Source organism: Nicotiana attenuata, chromosome 2, assembly GCF_001879085.1.
Source record: "Nicotiana attenuata strain UT chromosome 2, NIATTr2, whole genome shotgun sequence".
Taxonomy (NCBI): domain Eukaryota; kingdom Viridiplantae; phylum Streptophyta; class Magnoliopsida; order Solanales; family Solanaceae; genus Nicotiana; species Nicotiana attenuata.
The window spans coordinates 10,813,475-10,832,005 of NC_031990.1; the positions used below are offsets into that span (position 1 = coordinate 10,813,475).

Genomic DNA, 18,531 nt, shown 5'->3' on the forward strand with positions numbered 1-18,531 from the left:
AATTTGAAGGTTTGGAAAGTTTATAGGTTTGAATTTTATAATATCATATTCCGATTGTTATTTAGAAGTTTGGAGTAGGTTTATTTTGTTGTATGGAGCTTTTATTCACAGTTTGGTTGTGATCCGAATTGTTTAGGCTTGAATCAGATTCATGGTTAAAAGCTTGGAAGCTGTTGAACTTAAGAGAAATGTAACTTGCACTATGTTCCTTGATTCATAGTTATGATGGTCTCAAGGTGTTTGAAAGATTTGGAGAGGTCAATGTAGTGTTTGTGGACTTGTTCGTATGATTGGACGGTGTCCTAGAGGGTTCAGGTGAGTTTCAGACCACCCGGGAACATGTTGAGAAGCACTATGTTATTGCTGGTTCTGTTGCATTGCAATTGCGATGGGAGGGTCACAATTGCGACCATTAAATTTAGGAGGTGGTCATCACATTTTCGACCAGTTGATATAGGCAGTACCTTGCATTTGCAAGATTGTGTCGCATCTGCGACAGGGTGCTTCTAGAGGGACTTTCACAAATTGCGAAGCTGTGGTGTCGCATTTGCGATGGGGGGGGGGGGGGGGGAGGGGTAGGAGGTTAAGCTTCGCATTTGCAAGCCCAGAGTCGCATTTGCAAGGGTCACATTTTGCGAGCTCCTAAGTCGTGAACGCGATATCTGGAACTGGGTAAATAATTTTGGGATTTTTAGCTCACTATCTCATATTTTGAACCATAGACTTGGAGGGAGGCAATTTCCTTGGAGAATTTCTTACATTATTTTAGGGTAAGTGATATTTACTCATTTATGGTATTATTTCAAGAATCTACATTGATTCTTAACATCTTAAATAGAGAATTTTTGGGTTTTTGCTTACAATTTAGGAGAATGAAAATTGAGGTTTTGAGCTATGATTTGGACGTGGATTTGAAAATCAAATACATGTTTGGACTCGTAGGGTTATGGGTAGCCGGGATCTACCCCTTGACTCAGATTTTGACCATGTGGGCTCGGGGTTATCTTTTGGGTATTTCAGTAAAGATTGAAGCATCATTTTTTGGAGTTCATTACTATAGCATTATCTGATGTTATTGAGTTGTATTTGACGATATTCGGGGTGTTTGGAGGTTGACTTCAAAGGAAAATCTATGTTGGACGGTTGAAGTTATTACTGTGTGGAGGTAAGTCTCTTGTCTATTCTTGTAAGAGGAAAATTCTCCCCATAGGTGATATACATATGTGTGACGATACGATACGTCGTTTGGAGTACTAACTTCCCTTTTTGTATTTAAAGACATTTCATAGTTTTATTTGATGATTTATGACTTGCATGTGTGGTCCGTGTCGGTTTTTGAAAAGTCTAAGTGCAAATTTTTTAAGAAAATATGATTTTTAACTTTAAAAGTGGCTAGAGTTGACCACAGTCAACATTCTTGGTAGACAATCTTGGATTAGTGTTTTGACGGTTCCGGTAGGTTCGTATGATAATTTTGGACTTGTACGTATGTTTAGTTGGGTCCTAGGTAATCCAAGGCCGTTTCGACGCTTTATGTTGAATGTTGGAAATTTGAGTATTAACTTTGAAAATCATGTGTTTTGGTGAGTGATTCTTGATTTTAGATGTTATTTTGATGATTTGAGGTTGCGAGCGAGTTTGTATGATGTTAATATACTTGTGTGAATTGGAGTCGGAGACACTCGGATGGGTTTCACATGGGTTGCAGACTGTTTTTGCATAGCTGAAGGTTCTGGTGTTGCTGAGCTGTAGATCTCGCATTTGTGAGGTTTCGTCCCCAAATGCGAGCCTAGCATTTACGAGAACTTGCTGGCATTTGCGATACTAGGAAGGGGGATTGCAGCTTTGTATTTGCGAAGCTTAGTTCATATTTCTGAGGTGTAAAACCTTCACATTTGCATAGTTCCATCCGTAATTGCGACTCTGATGCAATAAGGGGCAGCTTCGCATTTCTGAAGCTTACTTTGCATTTGGGGACTGTCCTGGTTCATATTTGCGATCAGTGCATCACATTTGCAGTATTGAAAGCTCAGGGGCTGATACGCAATTGCGACCAGCTGTTTGCATTCGTCAATGTCGCGATTGTGAACACTGTTCCCAATTGCGATATTTGCAACTAGGTAAAATGTTGGGATTTCAGGACGTAGCTGATTTTACACAATTATTTAGATCTGGACTCCATATAGGAGATTTTTCAAGAGCAATTTCTTTCCAACTTTATAGGTTAGTAATCTTAACTTGTTTTTGTTCAGTTTTCATTACCTTTCCATGAATTTTACCATAAAATCTAAGATTCATAGAGAAGAAACTGGGGGGTTTTGGGTAGAAAATAGAATTTTTTTTTAAAATTCAGATTTAGACCTCAAATTGAGGTCGGATGTAGAAACAAATCACATGTTTGGACTCAGGGATAAACGAGTAATCCAGATTTGGTCATAATTTTTTATTTGGACAACGTGGGCCCAGGTTGAGTTTTTTGTTGACTTTTTCAATTATGTTGGAGATCGAACATTTTTCGTACAAGGATAGTTTCTAAAGCTTATTTCGACTTGTTTGAACAATATTTGACTAGATTCGGGTGGCTTAGAGGCTCATTCTAAAGGAAAGTCGTGCTGGATTGTTGATATTGTTCCACAAAGAGGTAAGTGTCTTGGTTAACCTTGATTAAGGGAATTAGGGTGTAATTGAATCTATTAGCTACGTGATCTGTGTGATGGAGGCGTCGTATATGCAAGGTGACGAGTGTACATGTGTTTGCCATAGGGTGAACATGTGAGTAGAATTAGCCTTATTTGTACCATGTTACTTTGTGTATTATGTCTTTCATGCTATAGATAAATTGTAAAACTCTTTGATTTCTCGTATTCATGTTATTTCCTATGAATGAGCTTATTGTGATATTGCGCGTTAAGATCGTTGATTTGTTGATTTGGTTGTTGGTGCTAAATTGTTGGTAAATTTTCATATGATGAGTTATGTTCAAATACTACTATTGATGCTAAATATGTTTCCCAGCTTGCTTGGTACCGCGTAATATGCGAAACTTGGTGAGGAAGAGTGAAATTCACGAAGGATTTGCCGTGCTTGTGATTGTGCACAAAGAGAGTTTCCATGCTTTATTCATATGTTAATATAATTGCACGAAGGGTGTTTCCGTGCTTGAGAGAACGTGAGGACATGCACCAATTCTATTTTCGTGCTTGCTATTATATTATGTTGTGAGGAGGGGCGTAAAAGCACGAAGAGTCATGTCGTGTCATTTGTTTGTTTCATTGTTCCTTACTTTGTTATTCATATTGTTGAATTGACTTTGTGGTTATGTAATTTACTTTTTGAAAGGTTGTTCAGAGCTATTGTAAAAGTATGAGTTATGGTTTACTCAGTGACACCTTCCTTTAGTTTCTCGTTTTATGTTTCTCTACTTATGTGCTTATTGTCCTTCTCAGCCGTTATTGTCATGCCTTATACTCAGTACATTACTTGTCTTGATATTATAACTGCTCGGGTTTATTTGTATGTGTCTTATCTTAACCTTTTCACTACCTCATTAGAGTTAGACTTGACAGTTATGGAGTACAATGACATACTATACTTCTGAACCTCTTGTGCACATTTGGACATTGGTACCAATGGAGTCCAGAGAGGTGCTTACCAGATACTACGTAGACGACTCGAGGTAGATCTACATACCATTTATAGGCCTTAGAGTCATCTTTCCATTTTTTGTTGTACTACTTCTACTTTTCAAACAGTATTGTATTTCTTTCGAGATAGTGTATGCAGTAAACTCTAGAAGCTCATGTATTTGTGACTCCACGTCTTGGAATGGTTGAACATTAGTGTTGATCGTAGACTTATCATGTATACTTCTGAGTTGCTTTTACATCATATTATTAACTTGTTGTTAGTCATAAATTACAGTTTTTTTCGTATTTGTTGTTGTGTGTTGACTTTCCTAGCTAGGGGTATGAGGCGCCATCACGATCCCGGTTGATTGGAATTTTGGGTCATGAAAATGTGCTAGTTGCTACATGCTTTAGGTGCTTCCTATATGCGAGGTGACTGATAAGTGGGGATTTTGGCGCTGCGACAAAAGGGGACATTAGCGGATATTCAAGGGATAAGCCCCGCATTTTGCATGCACAATATTAACTTAGAGGAAGGTGCCAAACCATCTATTAAACATCACAGGAGACTCAATGAAGCAATACAAGAGGTTGTCAAAAAGGAGATCATCAAGTAGTTGGACGTCGGGGTTGTCTACCCAATTTCCTATAGTTCGTGGACTTCTCCAGTTCAATGTGTCCTCAAGAAAGTGGGTATGATGGTCACCAATGACAAGAATGAGTTGATTCCTTCAAGAACGATGACTGGGTGGAGAGTGTGTATGGACTATCGTAAGCTCAACAATGTCACAAGGAATGGCCATTTTGTACTTCCCTTTGTAGATCAAATGCATGATAGAATATCCGGCCATGTTTTTTATTGTTTCCTTGATGGGTATTCTGGCTATAACCAAATTCTTATTGCTCCATAGGATAAAAAAAACTGCCTTTACATGTCCTTATGGTACTTTCGCCTTCAAGCAGATGCCATTTGGGTTAAGCAATGCACCGACGACTTTTCAACGGTGTATGATGGCTATCTTCACGGACATGGTGGAGGTTTACCTTGAAGTCTTCATCGATGTCTTCTCGGTGGTCAAGAATTCTTTTGATGATTGTCTCGCAAACTTGGATAAAGTGTTGGCAAGATGTGAGGAAACAAATTTGGTGCTCAATTGGGCGAAATGTCATTTCATGGTCGAGGAAGGAATTGTCCTTGGCCACAAGATCTCAAAGAATGGCATTGAAGTCGTCAAGGCAAAGATTGAGGTGATTTCTAAACTTCCACCACCAACTTCGGTGAAGGGCGTGCGGAGTTTCTTTGGCCACGCGGGGTTTTACCGGCGTTTCATCAAGAATTTCTCTAAAGTGGTGAACCCGTTGTGCAAGCTTTTGGAGAAAGTTGCTAAGTTCTACTTCAATGATGATTTCATGAGTGCCTTTGAATGGTTAAAGTTCAAGTTGACTACAACTCTCATCATCACCGCTCCAAATTGGAGTGTTCCTTTTGAGCTCATGTGCGATACAAGTGATGTAGCGGTGGGGGCTGTTTTGGGCAATGCATCAACAAGATTTTTCATGCTGTATACTATGCTAGTAAGACCATGAATAATGCCCAAGTCAACTATATCGTTACCGTGAAAGAGCTCCTTGCCATTGTGTTTGCTATTGAAAAGTTCCGCCCATACTTGATGGGTGCATTATAAAGATCGGTTGATGAGATGGGTGCTTTTGTTGCAAGAGTTTGATATAGACATCCAAGATCGAAAAAGAAGCAAAAACCAAGTGGCGGACCACTTGTCTCGTTTGGAAGGGGAGGCATGATGGCCTTAAAATCAATGACTCCTTCCCTGATGAGCAACTTTTGTCTATTTCAATGAAAGAGGTACCATGGTTCGCGGATCTAGGATATTTTCTTGCGAGTGGTATCATCCCGGATGATTCTCTTCAAACCAAAGGAAGAATCTCAAACGGGATTGTCAAGACTATTATTGGGATAAAGCATACCTTTTCCGGATTTGTACGGATGGGGTGATTAGAAGTTGTATACCAGAGGAGGAGCCAAGTGAAATCCATGGGGCTTGTCATTCTTCGCCAGATTTTGGTCAGCATTGTGGAGCGAGAACGGCGACCAAAGTGCTAAGTTGCGGTTTCTATTTGCCCACTCTTTACAAGGATGCAACTGATCTAGTGAAACGATGTGATGAGTGTCAAAGGGCCAGTGGAATCTCAAAGAAAAATGAAATGTCCCTCACCACCATTTTAGAGATTGATATTTTCGATGTGTGGGGTATTGACTTCATGGGTCCTTTTGTGATCTCTTCTGGAAACACCTACATCTTGATCGCGATTGATTATGTGTCCAAATGGGTTAAGGCCCTTGCTCTACCCAACAATGAAGCGAGAAGTGTGGTGGCGTTCTTGAAGAAGAATATTTCACAAGGTTTGGTACTCCGCGAGCTATCATAAGTGATGGGGGGTCACATTTTTGCAACAAAGCCTTCAACATCTTACTCACCAAGTATGGTCTCACTCATAAAGTTATGACTCCCTATCATCCACAAGCAAGCGGTCAAGTGGAAGTCTCCAATCGGGAGATGAAGAGTGAATGCTAACCGGAAGGATTGGTCCAAGAAACTTGATGATGCTTTATGGGCTTATCGGACGGCTTACAAAACACATATTGGAATGTCTCCATACTGGTTGGTCTTCAGAAAAGCTTGTCATCTTACGGTGGAACTTGAACACAACGCCATGCGGGCTCTAAGGAAATTGAATCTTGATTGGGAGGTCGTCGCCAACTTGAGGGTTGCACATATTAATGAGTTGGATGAGTTCCGATACCATGCATACACAAGTGCTTCCTTATACAAAGAGAAGATGAAATATCTTCATGACAAGTAAATATGGAACAAAGAGTTCAAAGAGGGTGATCTTGTGTTATTGTTCAATTCACGATTGAGGATGTTTCTCGCGAAGTTAAAGTCTAAATGGAGTGGCCCGTTTGAAGTTGTGGGTGTGACACCCTTTGGTGCATTGTTGAAGAATAAAAGTGATGAGGTATTCCGAATCAATGGTCACCGGGTGAAGCATTATTTGGCAAAAGCTAGTGATGGCCACGTTGTAGCGATGATTCATTTCAAGTGATGGTAATCTGCATCGTGCTACGACATTAAATCAGGCGCTTCTTTGGAGGCAACCCATGTTTCTTTTCTTCTTTTGTAGATAAGTGTTATTTTTGTTCTAACTGGATTTGAAGTGTGTTGCAGGGATGAGTGTGCTTTACAAGAAGTGTGCTCAGAAAATTGGCTAAGTGTGGAAAGAAGTGCAGACCACATGTATATTATGCGGATGACACAATTGTGATTGCTACAGCAAAAGGGAACTACGGCCGCACAATTACAGTGCGGACTGCACAAATTGAAAAGGGAGAATGCAAACTCTTTGAAGTTTGGTTTGTTAGAGAAATGGCAAAAGTGCAGGCGCACACCTAAATTTGCGGTTCGCGACAAAAATATACGACCGCACAACAAATTCTGCGGACCGCATATTAGCAAGGGCTTCTGAGCCCCAAGTAATAGAATGCGGACCGCAGATGGAATTCTGCGGCCGATGCAACCCTTTGTCACTTAGTCAAACCGTCCAAGTATAAATAGTAGTCTTAGGGATACTGTACATTTTTTTTCCTCTTTGAGCACTCGTTGATCTAAAATAATGAAATCATCTATAAATCATTTTCAACACACAATCAACCCCTATGATCACTCATTTGCATTACATCATAGCTGGTATGTTCCAATTACTTATATAATTTTTCAATTTTTAGTTTAATTTACAATTTGTTAGTTAGTTTAGGCCATTTGTTAGTAGAATTCAATTTTACAATCATACGGGGTTTAAAATTTATTGGGTCAACTGATAAATGCTCTATGGGGAATGAGTGAATTTATTTTCATGCCTAAATGTTAATGCCATGTGACATTTGTGCAAAAAATTGTAAAGCCTAGAAATTTGTTTGCATTTGTTTTGAAAGTTGCGGTGACACAAGAAATTGTGTGGTCCGCAGAAGTTGAGATTAGGGTCTTGAGTCAAGCATGACTCTACAGCCGCAGTTGAAATTATGCGGACGACAAAAATTCCATTGCGGCCGCAGAAAAGTGAGTGCGGCCGCAAAATAGCCCAATCTCTATCTTCAGAGAGTTGGAATTTGGTGAATTTGATGTGCGGTCATAATAGAAACTATGCAGACTGCACTCAAGTTCTATGGTCGAACTAATAATTGTGCGGACCGCAGATCCAGTTCTGTGGCCGCACTTATAATTGTGCGGACTGCACTCCCCCACCCTACAAGCATGTTTTACACTGTGTGTTTATTGTCTGTTTGCACTTGAATTACAACTCACTCTTGCTGATGCTTGTTACAGATAATGGTTAGATCTCGAGGCAGTGGAGATACTTCAATGAAGAGGGGTGAACTTTCCAGGGGCCGAGGCAAGAGTACTTTACCCCTCTCCCTCAAAAAGATAATCACCAAGAAGGCAACAAGCGGTCAAGGAAGAAATACAGAGCCCTCCGAATCCAGTTTGTATGCCCTATCTAGGGAAGCATCGGAGGATGATTCAGTTCAAGAGTAGCCGACTATCCAATCAAAGCCACCGGGGAGGTATCAACTCTATTCCTCATGACATAGTACCTCCGAAGATTGAGAGAGTACTTTTCTGGCTTCGGAGACCTCATCTCAACCTGTCCCTCAGGAACCAGTGACTATTGTTGATGATATTTCGTATGATGGCCGAGTGGGAGATACTACAGTTGTCGGCCTTGAATGGTCGAAGAAGAAAGAGGTCTGGGAGGACTGGCTCGTCAGTAGCTGCCTTCACTAGCTTCCGTGAGTGGTGGAGGGTGAGATCGCTCACTCTTGAGCGACAGTTCCAAGTGAAAGACCTTGAAATGTAAAATCCAGCAGTTTTGAGGCAGTTCTAAGAGCGCAAGGTGTGGATGTGGTTCACCTAGTGCTAGTGGACGTGAAGGAATACCTTGTCTATGAATTCTATTCCAATGTGGCGCACATCAAGAAAGGGACAAAGGTAACTAATGTGAGGAACAACAATGTGCGATTTGACCAGCATACCTTGATCACCTACTTGGGGTTTGAGGATGTTGAGCCTACACAGTACTTGGAAAAGCTTGAGATGGGAGATGCAGCTCGCCCATGGCTCGCTGAGATGCTTGAAGTATCAGGACCACCATAACCATGGATCACAACAGGGATTCCTATTTAGTGGAACACTCTGAACTTAGAGGCGAAGAGTGTATACGGCTAAAATCGGGAAGACCAATTTTGTAATCGACAAGGCATTACACAATCTTGCCTCGAAGGTCTTAGAGGATAGCCCGGGGTTCGATGCCTTCGGGGAGTCTCTGTGCCCGGTATCGGAGTAATGGACTGATGTTTATCAATGGTAAGCGGGAGGTTCCCTAGGAGCTATATTTTCTGACAAACACCTGCGCAAACAGTGTCAATCTACACCAGACTGAGTGAGTGGTTGTACAGCTACTCTATGTAGTAATTACACATGCATTTATATTTTATTAGGGTTTCCCCCTCATCTATGAAGGGGACCCTTGTTATTTGATAGAGGCATCTTATACTCAATATTCAATACAAGAACATTCTCTCTGCTCTCTAACTTGACATATTGTCTTGTTCTTATTGCTTCATCTATTACTTACATTTATTGTGTTCCATTTATTATTCTTCATTTATTTTTCATTATTGTCCATAGAGGGACGCCATTGATTTTACCATAGCTATTATTCATCCATGAAGTGCCCCCCGACAGAACTTCAGACTCGACCTCGAGACCCCGAATAGACAAGCTCGAGGCCCCGATTACTAGCACATTGGTTCGGTTATCACCTAGTTCTCAAGCGCTTATCTCATTTTCTTATCTCTTCCTTAGCATCTATTGCCTAAACAACTTGCATAAAAATAGATCACGTATGTTTAGAAATACAAGGTAAACAGTTTGGCGCCCACCGTGGGGCTAAAAATAATAGTGATTATTTTCCTGCTGGTTTGCTACATATCAAGTTATCTTTTACACTTTTTCTTGTCTAGGATCTTTTATTTCAGGTCAAAATATCTAACTCGCTAAACGCACGTGAAAGCATCATTCTTGAAGACCACGGAGAAAATGGTGTTGACGTCTTAGGTTTTGGTGTACCACAACGAAACCCTAAGAATGCACCAGAACCAATTCCCGTAGAACAGGTCTCGTGCAACGCTCAATGCGTTGGCATAAGTTCCCACACTAACAGGGGTGTATGACAGGAAAAGAACCCCACTCGGGAAGAAATTAAGGCAAGCAGGGAGAGTGAAGTGGAAGAACCTCAGCACATCGTCCATATGATTATAGGAAGAACCGACGCTCCCCAAGGACCCTTGGTCAAGAGGAAAAAGGTTTCCGCGGCAACACAAGGACAAAGTCGAGGTCGTGTACCTGGGAACATCCTCGCGTTTCAGCAAAGAAGACTTCAAGACTCTGTCTCATCCGCATAACGATGCGCCGATAATCTCGTTTCTCTTGAATAACATTCGAATCAAACGTGTACTCGTGGATCCAGGTAGCTCGGCCAATATAATCAGTTCGACGGTGCTAGAACAGCTCGAATTACTCGACCAGATTGTACCTGCCTCCCAATTCCTCAATGGCTTCAGTATGGCCGGCGAAGCAACAGAACGAGAGATCATCCTCCCGGTAAACATATCAGATGCAGTCTAAGATACCAGATTTAAAGGTGACACAAGGTGCAATGCCTTGCTCGTTAGGCCGTGGATACATAACATGAAGGCGGTACCATCGAACTTGCTTCAGATGATGAATTTTCTAGCAAAGGACGGAATAAGGACAGTGTATGGCATGCAACATGCGGCGAAGGAAATGTTCGCAGTCCGTGAAGAGGTACCGGATAGCATACACCCCACCACGGAAGAGTTGGAAAGCCAACAAACCCCCAAGGATGATGAAGAGGACTTCCTCACTCCCAGAACCTTCGTTGTCCCCGAAAAAGCGGACGCAACAAAGTCGATCGTCGAAGAATTGGAGCAAGTTGTATTGGTTGAGAATCTCCAATATCGGAAGGTATACTTAGGGACGGGACTAACCCCCGAACTCAGGGAAAATCTCATTTTATTCCTTATTAATAACATTGATTGCTTTGCTTGGTCCCATTTAGACATGACAGGGATCCCGCCGGAGATAACCATCCATCAACTAAGTGTCGATCCCAGGTACAAACCGGTGAAGCAAAAAAGAAGACCCCAGACTGAGATAAAGCATGCGTTCATCAAAGACGAGGTAACGAAGCTCCTTAAGATAGGGTCTATTAGGGAAGTAAAATACCCCGAATGGCTGGCCAATGTGGTGGTACTTCCCAAAAAGGGGAATAAACTAAGAATGTGCATAGATTATAAAGATCTAAATAGGGCGTGCCCAAAGGACTCATTCCCACTGCCCAACATCGACCGCTTGATCGATGCCACAGCCGGCCATGAAACCCTTACTTTTCTCGATGCCTATTCGGGGTATAACAAAATTCAGATGAACCCTGAGGAGAGAGAAAAAACTTCGTTCATCACGAAGTACGGTACGTGCTGCTACAATGTAATGCCCTTCGGGCTAAAAAATGCAGGGGCCACACACCAACGCCTAGTTAACAAGATGTTCAAACATCGAATAGGCAAATCCATGGAAGTTTATATTGACGACATGCTAGTTAAGTCCCTGTGCGTGACCATTTGAGTAATTTGCAGGAAACGTTCGACATCCTCAAAAGTTACAACATGAAGCTCAATCCCGAGAAGTGCGCCATCGGGGTAGGATCGGGCAAATTCTTAGGCTTCATTGTATCGAACAGAGGAATCGAGATCAACCCCGACAAAATCAAAGCCATTGAATAAATTATGGTGGTTAATAACGTAAAGGCCGGGAAACGGCTGACCAGGCGGATAGAAGCCTTGGGCCGGTTCATATCAAGGTCGTCAAACAAGAGTCACCATTTTTCTCCTTGCTCAAAAAGATAAACAACTTCGAATGGACTGCGGAATGCCAACGTACCTTGGAGGAGTTGAAGCGATACTTAACAAGCCCGTCTTTACTCCACACCCGAAAAGATGGTGAAACATTATATTTATACCTGGCTGTATCTGATATAGCGGTAAGTGGTGTACTGGTTTGAGAAGAACAAGGTACGCTATTCCCTGTCTATTATGTAAGTCGGATCCTGGGTGATGCCGAAACTAGATATCCACACCTGGAAAAGCTAGCTCTCGTGTTAATAAGTGCGTCTCGAAAATTGAAACCTTACTTTCACTGTCATCATATTTGCATTTAACAACATATTCCCTTCGAGACATGCTGCATAAACCCGAATTATCGGGTCGGCTGTTAAGCACCCGTGAAAGTTTTACTTAGAAACCCGAGATCTCGTAGTGCCAAGTTAGGAATATGTGTTAGAAAGTCATCACATAATTTCCTTGGTGTTTTTGCGAGGGGCAGTTCTGTGGTGCATTATGCGACCGCATAACAGGTATGCGGACCGCATTCTTGTCACATACCCGGGCAGTTTGTTCAGGTTTTGGGGACCATTTTTGCGGTCCCTTTAGTGGGCCGCATGTCCGTTATGCGTTCGCAGATTTTGTTGGGCCTCCTATGTTCTAACTTTTATAACCTGACCCCATTCCATTAAAAATACCCCCTTAGACCCCTTTTATGCGATTTTCCTAAAAATAGAGTGAGAGAGGAAGTTCTAGAGAGGGAGAGGGTGGTGTTCATCAAGTCCCCATTTGATCTTTGCCTAAGCCCTTAAACATTATCAAGTAAAATCTGCTAGGTCTTCATCCTAAGAGGTAAGAACTTGTGCCTTAATCTATAATTTCGAAATTCTACTAAAATATGTGATCACATGTGAGTTCGTGGGTATAGGAATTAACTATCTTGCATGCATGAGTGACAATGGAGTACGGGAAGATTGTGAGTTAAAAAGATGGCAATTGTGGTGGAAGGTGATAAAAATCTCTCACAAAGGGGTCCTAGAACCACATTGCACACCTAGTGCTTGACAATATGCTCAAATAAGCTAGAATCTTAATCATGCCTCTAGTTCTTGGCTTAATTTGAAGTTCTCATAAAATAGATCGAAGTTGCTAGGAAATTCCGAAATTTATTGTAAGGATTTAAGGGAAGCTCCATTAAGGTATGTATGGCTAACCCTCTTCTTCTTAGTGTTGAATTCGTAGTGTCCAAATAGTTGGCGTGAGTTTCGAATTGATCATACTTGATGAATTGCATTAATGTGTTGGGTGACCGACTTTCGTCCCAAAATTGTTCAATGTGTTTATTTTGAAATCATGATAGTTGAAAATGTGATCATGTTCTCCAAGTGTTCATTATTTTCTTATTTGTGCATGCCTTATATGATAGCCCCCTTATCGACACGGATGATGAAGTTATATGAACGAATTAATAAAAGGAACACTTGTGTTGTAACAATGTATCCAAGTGCCAAGAAATAAATTAACAGAAAGAGTGTTGTACCATGTAAAGGGAAAAATGGAAGGAAATGGGAACTAAGGAGATTGAAAGAGGTTATGTCCCGAGTGAGATGGCTTTGCCGATCGGGCCGAGATCGGATGCCATGTTATACACATGGTGGCATTTATATTGGATTCTGAATATCATTGTGGACTTGGATATGTCTCACTTGGGATGGCGTAGCCGGTCGGGCCGAGACCGGTAAAAACCACGGTGGCATTATATTATAAGTATGGCACTTGGCACTAAATAACATTAGCCTAAAGTAATGGAAAGACTTAACCGGAATCATGAGGACCTTATTTGGTGTCTTTTCTCGTAATCCTGTGATGTACTTCATGTCGACCTTATTCGCTGTCTTTCCTCGTAATCCTGTGATGTACTTGTTGATGATATAACTGCCTTTTATTTGTTCACTGTTCATCCTATTAAGAATTGTGTTTGCCTTACATACTAGTACTATTCGACAGTACTAACGTTCCTTTTGCCAGGGGCGCTACATCTTTGAATGGATGTAGGTGGTTCCGTTGCTGATAGTGTCGATCGCAGATAGTGGTGCTCTCTCACTCCTTTCACAGCTGTCTTGGTGAGCCCCCATTCCTCCCAGGGGTTTGTAGTTCTTCTTTGTGTAAATTTCCACATTTTGAGGTATGGTTCGGGGCCTTGTTGCCGGCATTATCGTTTTGGTCTTCTGTATCCTTAGAGGTTCCGTAGACATTTAAGTGGGTCATGTATGGGTGCCAGGGTGGTCGTAGGATCACGTTGTATTTTGAAACTTTTCTCTACTAGACTATCAACTGTATGTACTTTTGGGAACTTAACTATGGCATGTTGTATTTTTAAGTAAGAATCTAACTTGCAATGTTTATGCGTTTGTATGACAACTCTCTCTCACATGTTTAACAATTGGTAATGCACTACTTCTTTGGATATAGAATGAGTCGGGTATGAAAGGCTAGATAGGCTTGCTCGACCGGGTTCCCTCGGTCGCGCACCGATTGCGTCCACGAGGTTTGGGGCGTGACAGGCTGGCCAAATGGACCATCGAACTCGGGGGATACGATATCAAGTATCAGCCTCGGACGGCTATAAAGTCTCAAATATTGGCAGACCTCGTAGCCGACATCACTCCCTCTATAGTGCCCGAAGTCGAGAAAGAACTTTTGCTAAAAACAGGCACATCCTCCGAGATAGGGACCCTGTTCACCGAGGCGCCTCGAACGTAAGAGGGTCCGGGCTCGGCATAGTCCTAAAGCCACCTACGGGCGGTGTGATTAGACAATCTATAAAAATAGGTTAACTAACAATGCAGCCGAGTATGAGGCTATGATTGTAGGTTTGGAACTGGCCAAAAGCCTCAGAGCTGAGGTCATCGAGGTGAAATGTGATTCCCTCCTGTTGGTAAATCAAGTAAATGGGAGCTTCGAGGTTCGGGAAGACAGGATAGAGAGATACTTAGACAAAATTCAAATCACACTGCACCGCTTCAAAGAATGGACCCTGGTCCACATACCCCGAGAAGAGAATAGTGAAGCCGATGCACTCGCAAACCTGGGATCATCCGTCGAGGAAGAAGACATACTCCCCGGACCTGTTATTTAACTGTCCAAGTCAGTGATCGAGGAAGGCCATGCTGAGATCAACTCCACTAGCCTAACATGGGAATGGAGAAATAAATATATCGAAAATTTGGAGAGTGGGAAGCTACCCGCAGACCCAAAAGAATTGAGGGTCCTGCGTACCAAAGCAGCCCGATTCTCGCTCGATGAAAGCAGAACTCTTTCCAGAAGAACCTTCGATGGCCCTCTAGCAGTATGCCTAGGGCCGGGAGATACCGATTATGTTCTCCAAGAGATCCACGAGGGCACCTGCGGAAATCATTCCGGTTCTGATTCCTTAATTCGAAAAATAATCAGGACAGGCTACTACTGGGACAGCATGGAAAAGGACACCAAAGAGTTTGTCCGCAAATGCGACAAATGCCAAAAATTCGCCCCAATGATCCACCAACCTAGTGAACAACCACATTCAGTTTTGTCACCATGGTCGTTCATGAAATAGGGGATGGACATCGTCGGACCTCTACCAACGGCGCCATGTAAAGGTAGATTTATTTTATTTATGACTGACTACTTCTCGAAATGGGTTGAAGCACAGGCCTTCGAAAAAATAAGGGAAAAGGAAGTCATCAATTTCATTTGGGACCGCATATGGGACCACATCATATGCCGATTCGGAATTCCTTCCGAGATAACGTGTGATAACGGGAAGAGATTCATCGGAAGCGAAGTGACACAGTTCCTCGAGGATCACAAGATTAAAAGGATCTGGTCGACACCCTATCACCCGTGTGCAAACGGCCAAGCTGAGTCCACGAACAAAACCATCATTCAAAACGTAAAGAAGAAATTGGAAGGCGCAAAGGGAAGATGGAGAGAAATATTGCCCGAAGTGCTCTGGGCATATCGAACAACTCCAAAATCAAGCACGAAGGAAACGCCTTTCTCTCTGGTATACGGCGCCGAGGCTTTGATAGCGGTCGAGGTCGGAGAACCCACCGCTAGAGTCTGACACATCACGGAGGGCTCAAATAATGAGGTCATGGATATTGCCCTCGAACTATTGGATGAAAAGTGAGAAGCATCGCTGGTCCAAATATCCGCGGAAAAATAAAAGATCGAAAGATACTACAACAAGAGAACAAATCTCCGACAAGTCAGAATCGGGGACTTGGTCTTAAGGAAGGTTACCTTGAACACTCGAAATCCTAATGAAGGAAAGCTAGGTCAGAACTGGGAAGGACTGTACCGCGTCCTTGGGATAGTTGGCAAAGGGTCCAATAAACTCAGCACCATGAAAGGCGAACAACTTCCAATCAATTCGAATGTGTCAATGCTTAAACGTTATTACTGCTAAAAGCTCAAAAGCCTTAAATTCCAAAAGCATACGTTGCACTCTTTTCCTTCGATTGGGTTTTTGTCCCAAGAAGGGTTTTACCAGCAAGGTTTTTAACGAGGCAACATCTATATGCTACCTAAGGAAGACTCAACAAGTACTCAAGGCTTCTTTTCAATCAACCTCGAATACTGGGGGGCATCCCCCCGGAATATCACCTCCTCGGAGAAGCTAAGATATGCTGAACAGTGTCTCGCTAGGAAAAGTAATGTACTGGGCCAAACGGTCGAATGAACCGTATCCGTATAGAATAACCGAGCTCGTAACAGCAAAAACATGTATACTTGTACCAAGTAATCGAAGAATACATCAAAGCATTTCGGGTTTCAAAAGAGTCCGCTATTTTTGGAAAAATGGCTCCAGAGCCATAGACGTCCCGAACACTCGGGGACTAGCGTCAACAATTCAAAGCCACATGACCTCCGGGCCGGAAACTCCAAACTCATAAAGCCCTCGGTAAGGCAACTCCAAGTTTGAAAGAAAGGGCTCCCGAGCCATGAAATTTTCGATAACTCGGGGACTGCCGCCAATAGCCACCCTCATCGACTCATCAAAACTTGAAGCCGTATGACCCCTGGGTCGGAGCTTCAAACTCGTAAGCCCTCAATGAGGCAACATCAAGATCACGAAACAGCCCTAGAGCCAAAAAAAACCCGAACACTCGGGGACTGACATCGAATACTCAAGACCACATGACCTCCGGGTCAAAAACTCCGAAATCGTAAGCCCTCAATGAGGCAATACCAAGTTTACAAGTAATGGCTCCCGAGCCAAGAAACTGCCGATGACTCGGGGACTGTTGCCAATCACCACCCCCATCGACTTATCAAAACCCGAGGCCATAAGACCACACGTGTGCAGCCTCAGTCTCGTAAGACCTCAAGCAAGGTATGAGCCACACCTGTACCAAGTGACAATATCCGTAAGACCTTAAGCAAGGCATGAAACGCACTTGTACCAAGTGATCAAAACTGTAAGACCTCAAGCAAGGCATGAACCACACTTGTACCAAGTGACCAAAACTGTAAGACCTCAAAGGTATGAAGAAATTTGCAAGCCCTTACAAAAGGCACAATCCTGATCTTAAAGTTAAGGCTATATATCGAACTTGTAAGACCCCTAAAAAGGCATACCCTCGATATAGACGCTGATACTACTTCACTCGAGAAATGAAAGGCCCCGCCCAAACAAAATGACTACGGTTATAAGGCTGTACTAGCCAAACTAATGTGACTCGGGGACGCCCGACCGTTGCTATAAAATCACAGGCCTTAAATTACTTCAAAAATATTTCGAAAAGAACCGGTTAAACAGGCTACCCTCGAGATAGGCAAGAGAGCTTCGACCATGTCAGGTCCTAACCATAGGTTTCGAGATACTCAGCCACCGAGCCAAACCTCTCGAGATGCTCGATCATCGCCATATAATGACTCAAAATCAAGGTTTTTATCGAACCGTCGATGAGTCAGGCAAACACAATTTCAAAAGTCCTTAACGAGGGAAAAATAAAGCCATACTAGAGGTCATACCGACCCAATGCGTAAGAGCCACTGTCACGAGCCCATATAAGAGGTCATACTGACCCAATGTGTAAGAGCTACTATCTCCAGCCCATATAAAAGGTCATACCGACCCAATGCGTAAGAGCCACTGTCGCCAGCCCATATAAGAGGTCATACTGACCTAATACGTAAGAGCCATTATCGCCAGCCCATATAAGGGGTCATACTGACCCAATGCGTAAGAGCCACTGTCGCTAGCCCATTTGAGAGGTCGTACCGACCAAATGCGTAAGAGCTTAAGGTCCAGTCTTAAATTCAAAAACTTTAGGGTCAAATGAGCTCGAGTCAAAACCCGACTCGGAGACTGAACCCGAGACAGTTAACTAAATGAACCTAAGGGAGAAAGCATAAACGCCTAAGATGCCAGCTTATGTTAAAAGGTTGCACCGACCCGATGCATGAGAATCTAAAAAAAAAAGATTCCGCGCAAGTGGCCTCGGAGCCAACATGGTGGAATAACAGATCCACTATCGATCATTGATAAACGCTTACAGGTAATAGGAGTCCAAGGGTCTAAAGTTAAGACTCACAACTCCGGTTTAATCGCCAAACGAATGCAATAACTCAGAAAAATTCAAAAAATTGATACGCATACAAAAAGATTCATAAGAGTACAACTACGAAGCCAACATCTTAAAGACCTTACAAAGGCAAAAAGAAAATGAAAACTTTAATCTAGCACCGGAGCTACACCTTCAATGACAGAGAATACACTTTCAGCAGCCTCGGCCATAGCCCCCGGATTTCCAACGGCCTCCTCCCCTTCAGGGACCTCATCTCCACCTTGATCACCTCCTGAGCCGCTGCTCGATT

The 18,531-nt window shown here is 42.6% G+C and overlaps 1 protein-coding gene across 1 annotated transcript; it reads left to right on the forward strand.

The window, feature by feature from the left end:
• On the forward strand, positions 6,294-8,239 carry LOC109216487. Its single transcript, XM_019380650.1, has 3 exons — positions 6,294-6,462; positions 6,981-7,081; positions 8,030-8,239. The coding sequence occupies exons 1-3, from the start codon at positions 6,294-6,296 to the stop codon at positions 8,237-8,239; spliced, it is 480 nt and encodes a 159-aa protein (XP_019236195.1).

Coding starts and splice junctions, on each gene's coding strand:
- LOC109216487 (XM_019380650.1), top strand. CDS start 6,294: ATGTCTCCATACTGGTTGGTCTTCAGAAAAGCTTGTCATCTTACGGTG. Junction 6,463..6,980: donor CCGATACCATGCATACACAA/GTGCTTCCTTAT, acceptor TGATTGCTACAG/CAAAAGGGAACTACGGCCGC. Junction 7,082..8,029: donor TTGTTAGAGAAATGGCAAAA/GTGCAGGCGCAC, acceptor TGCTTGTTACAG/ATAATGGTTAGATCTCGAGG.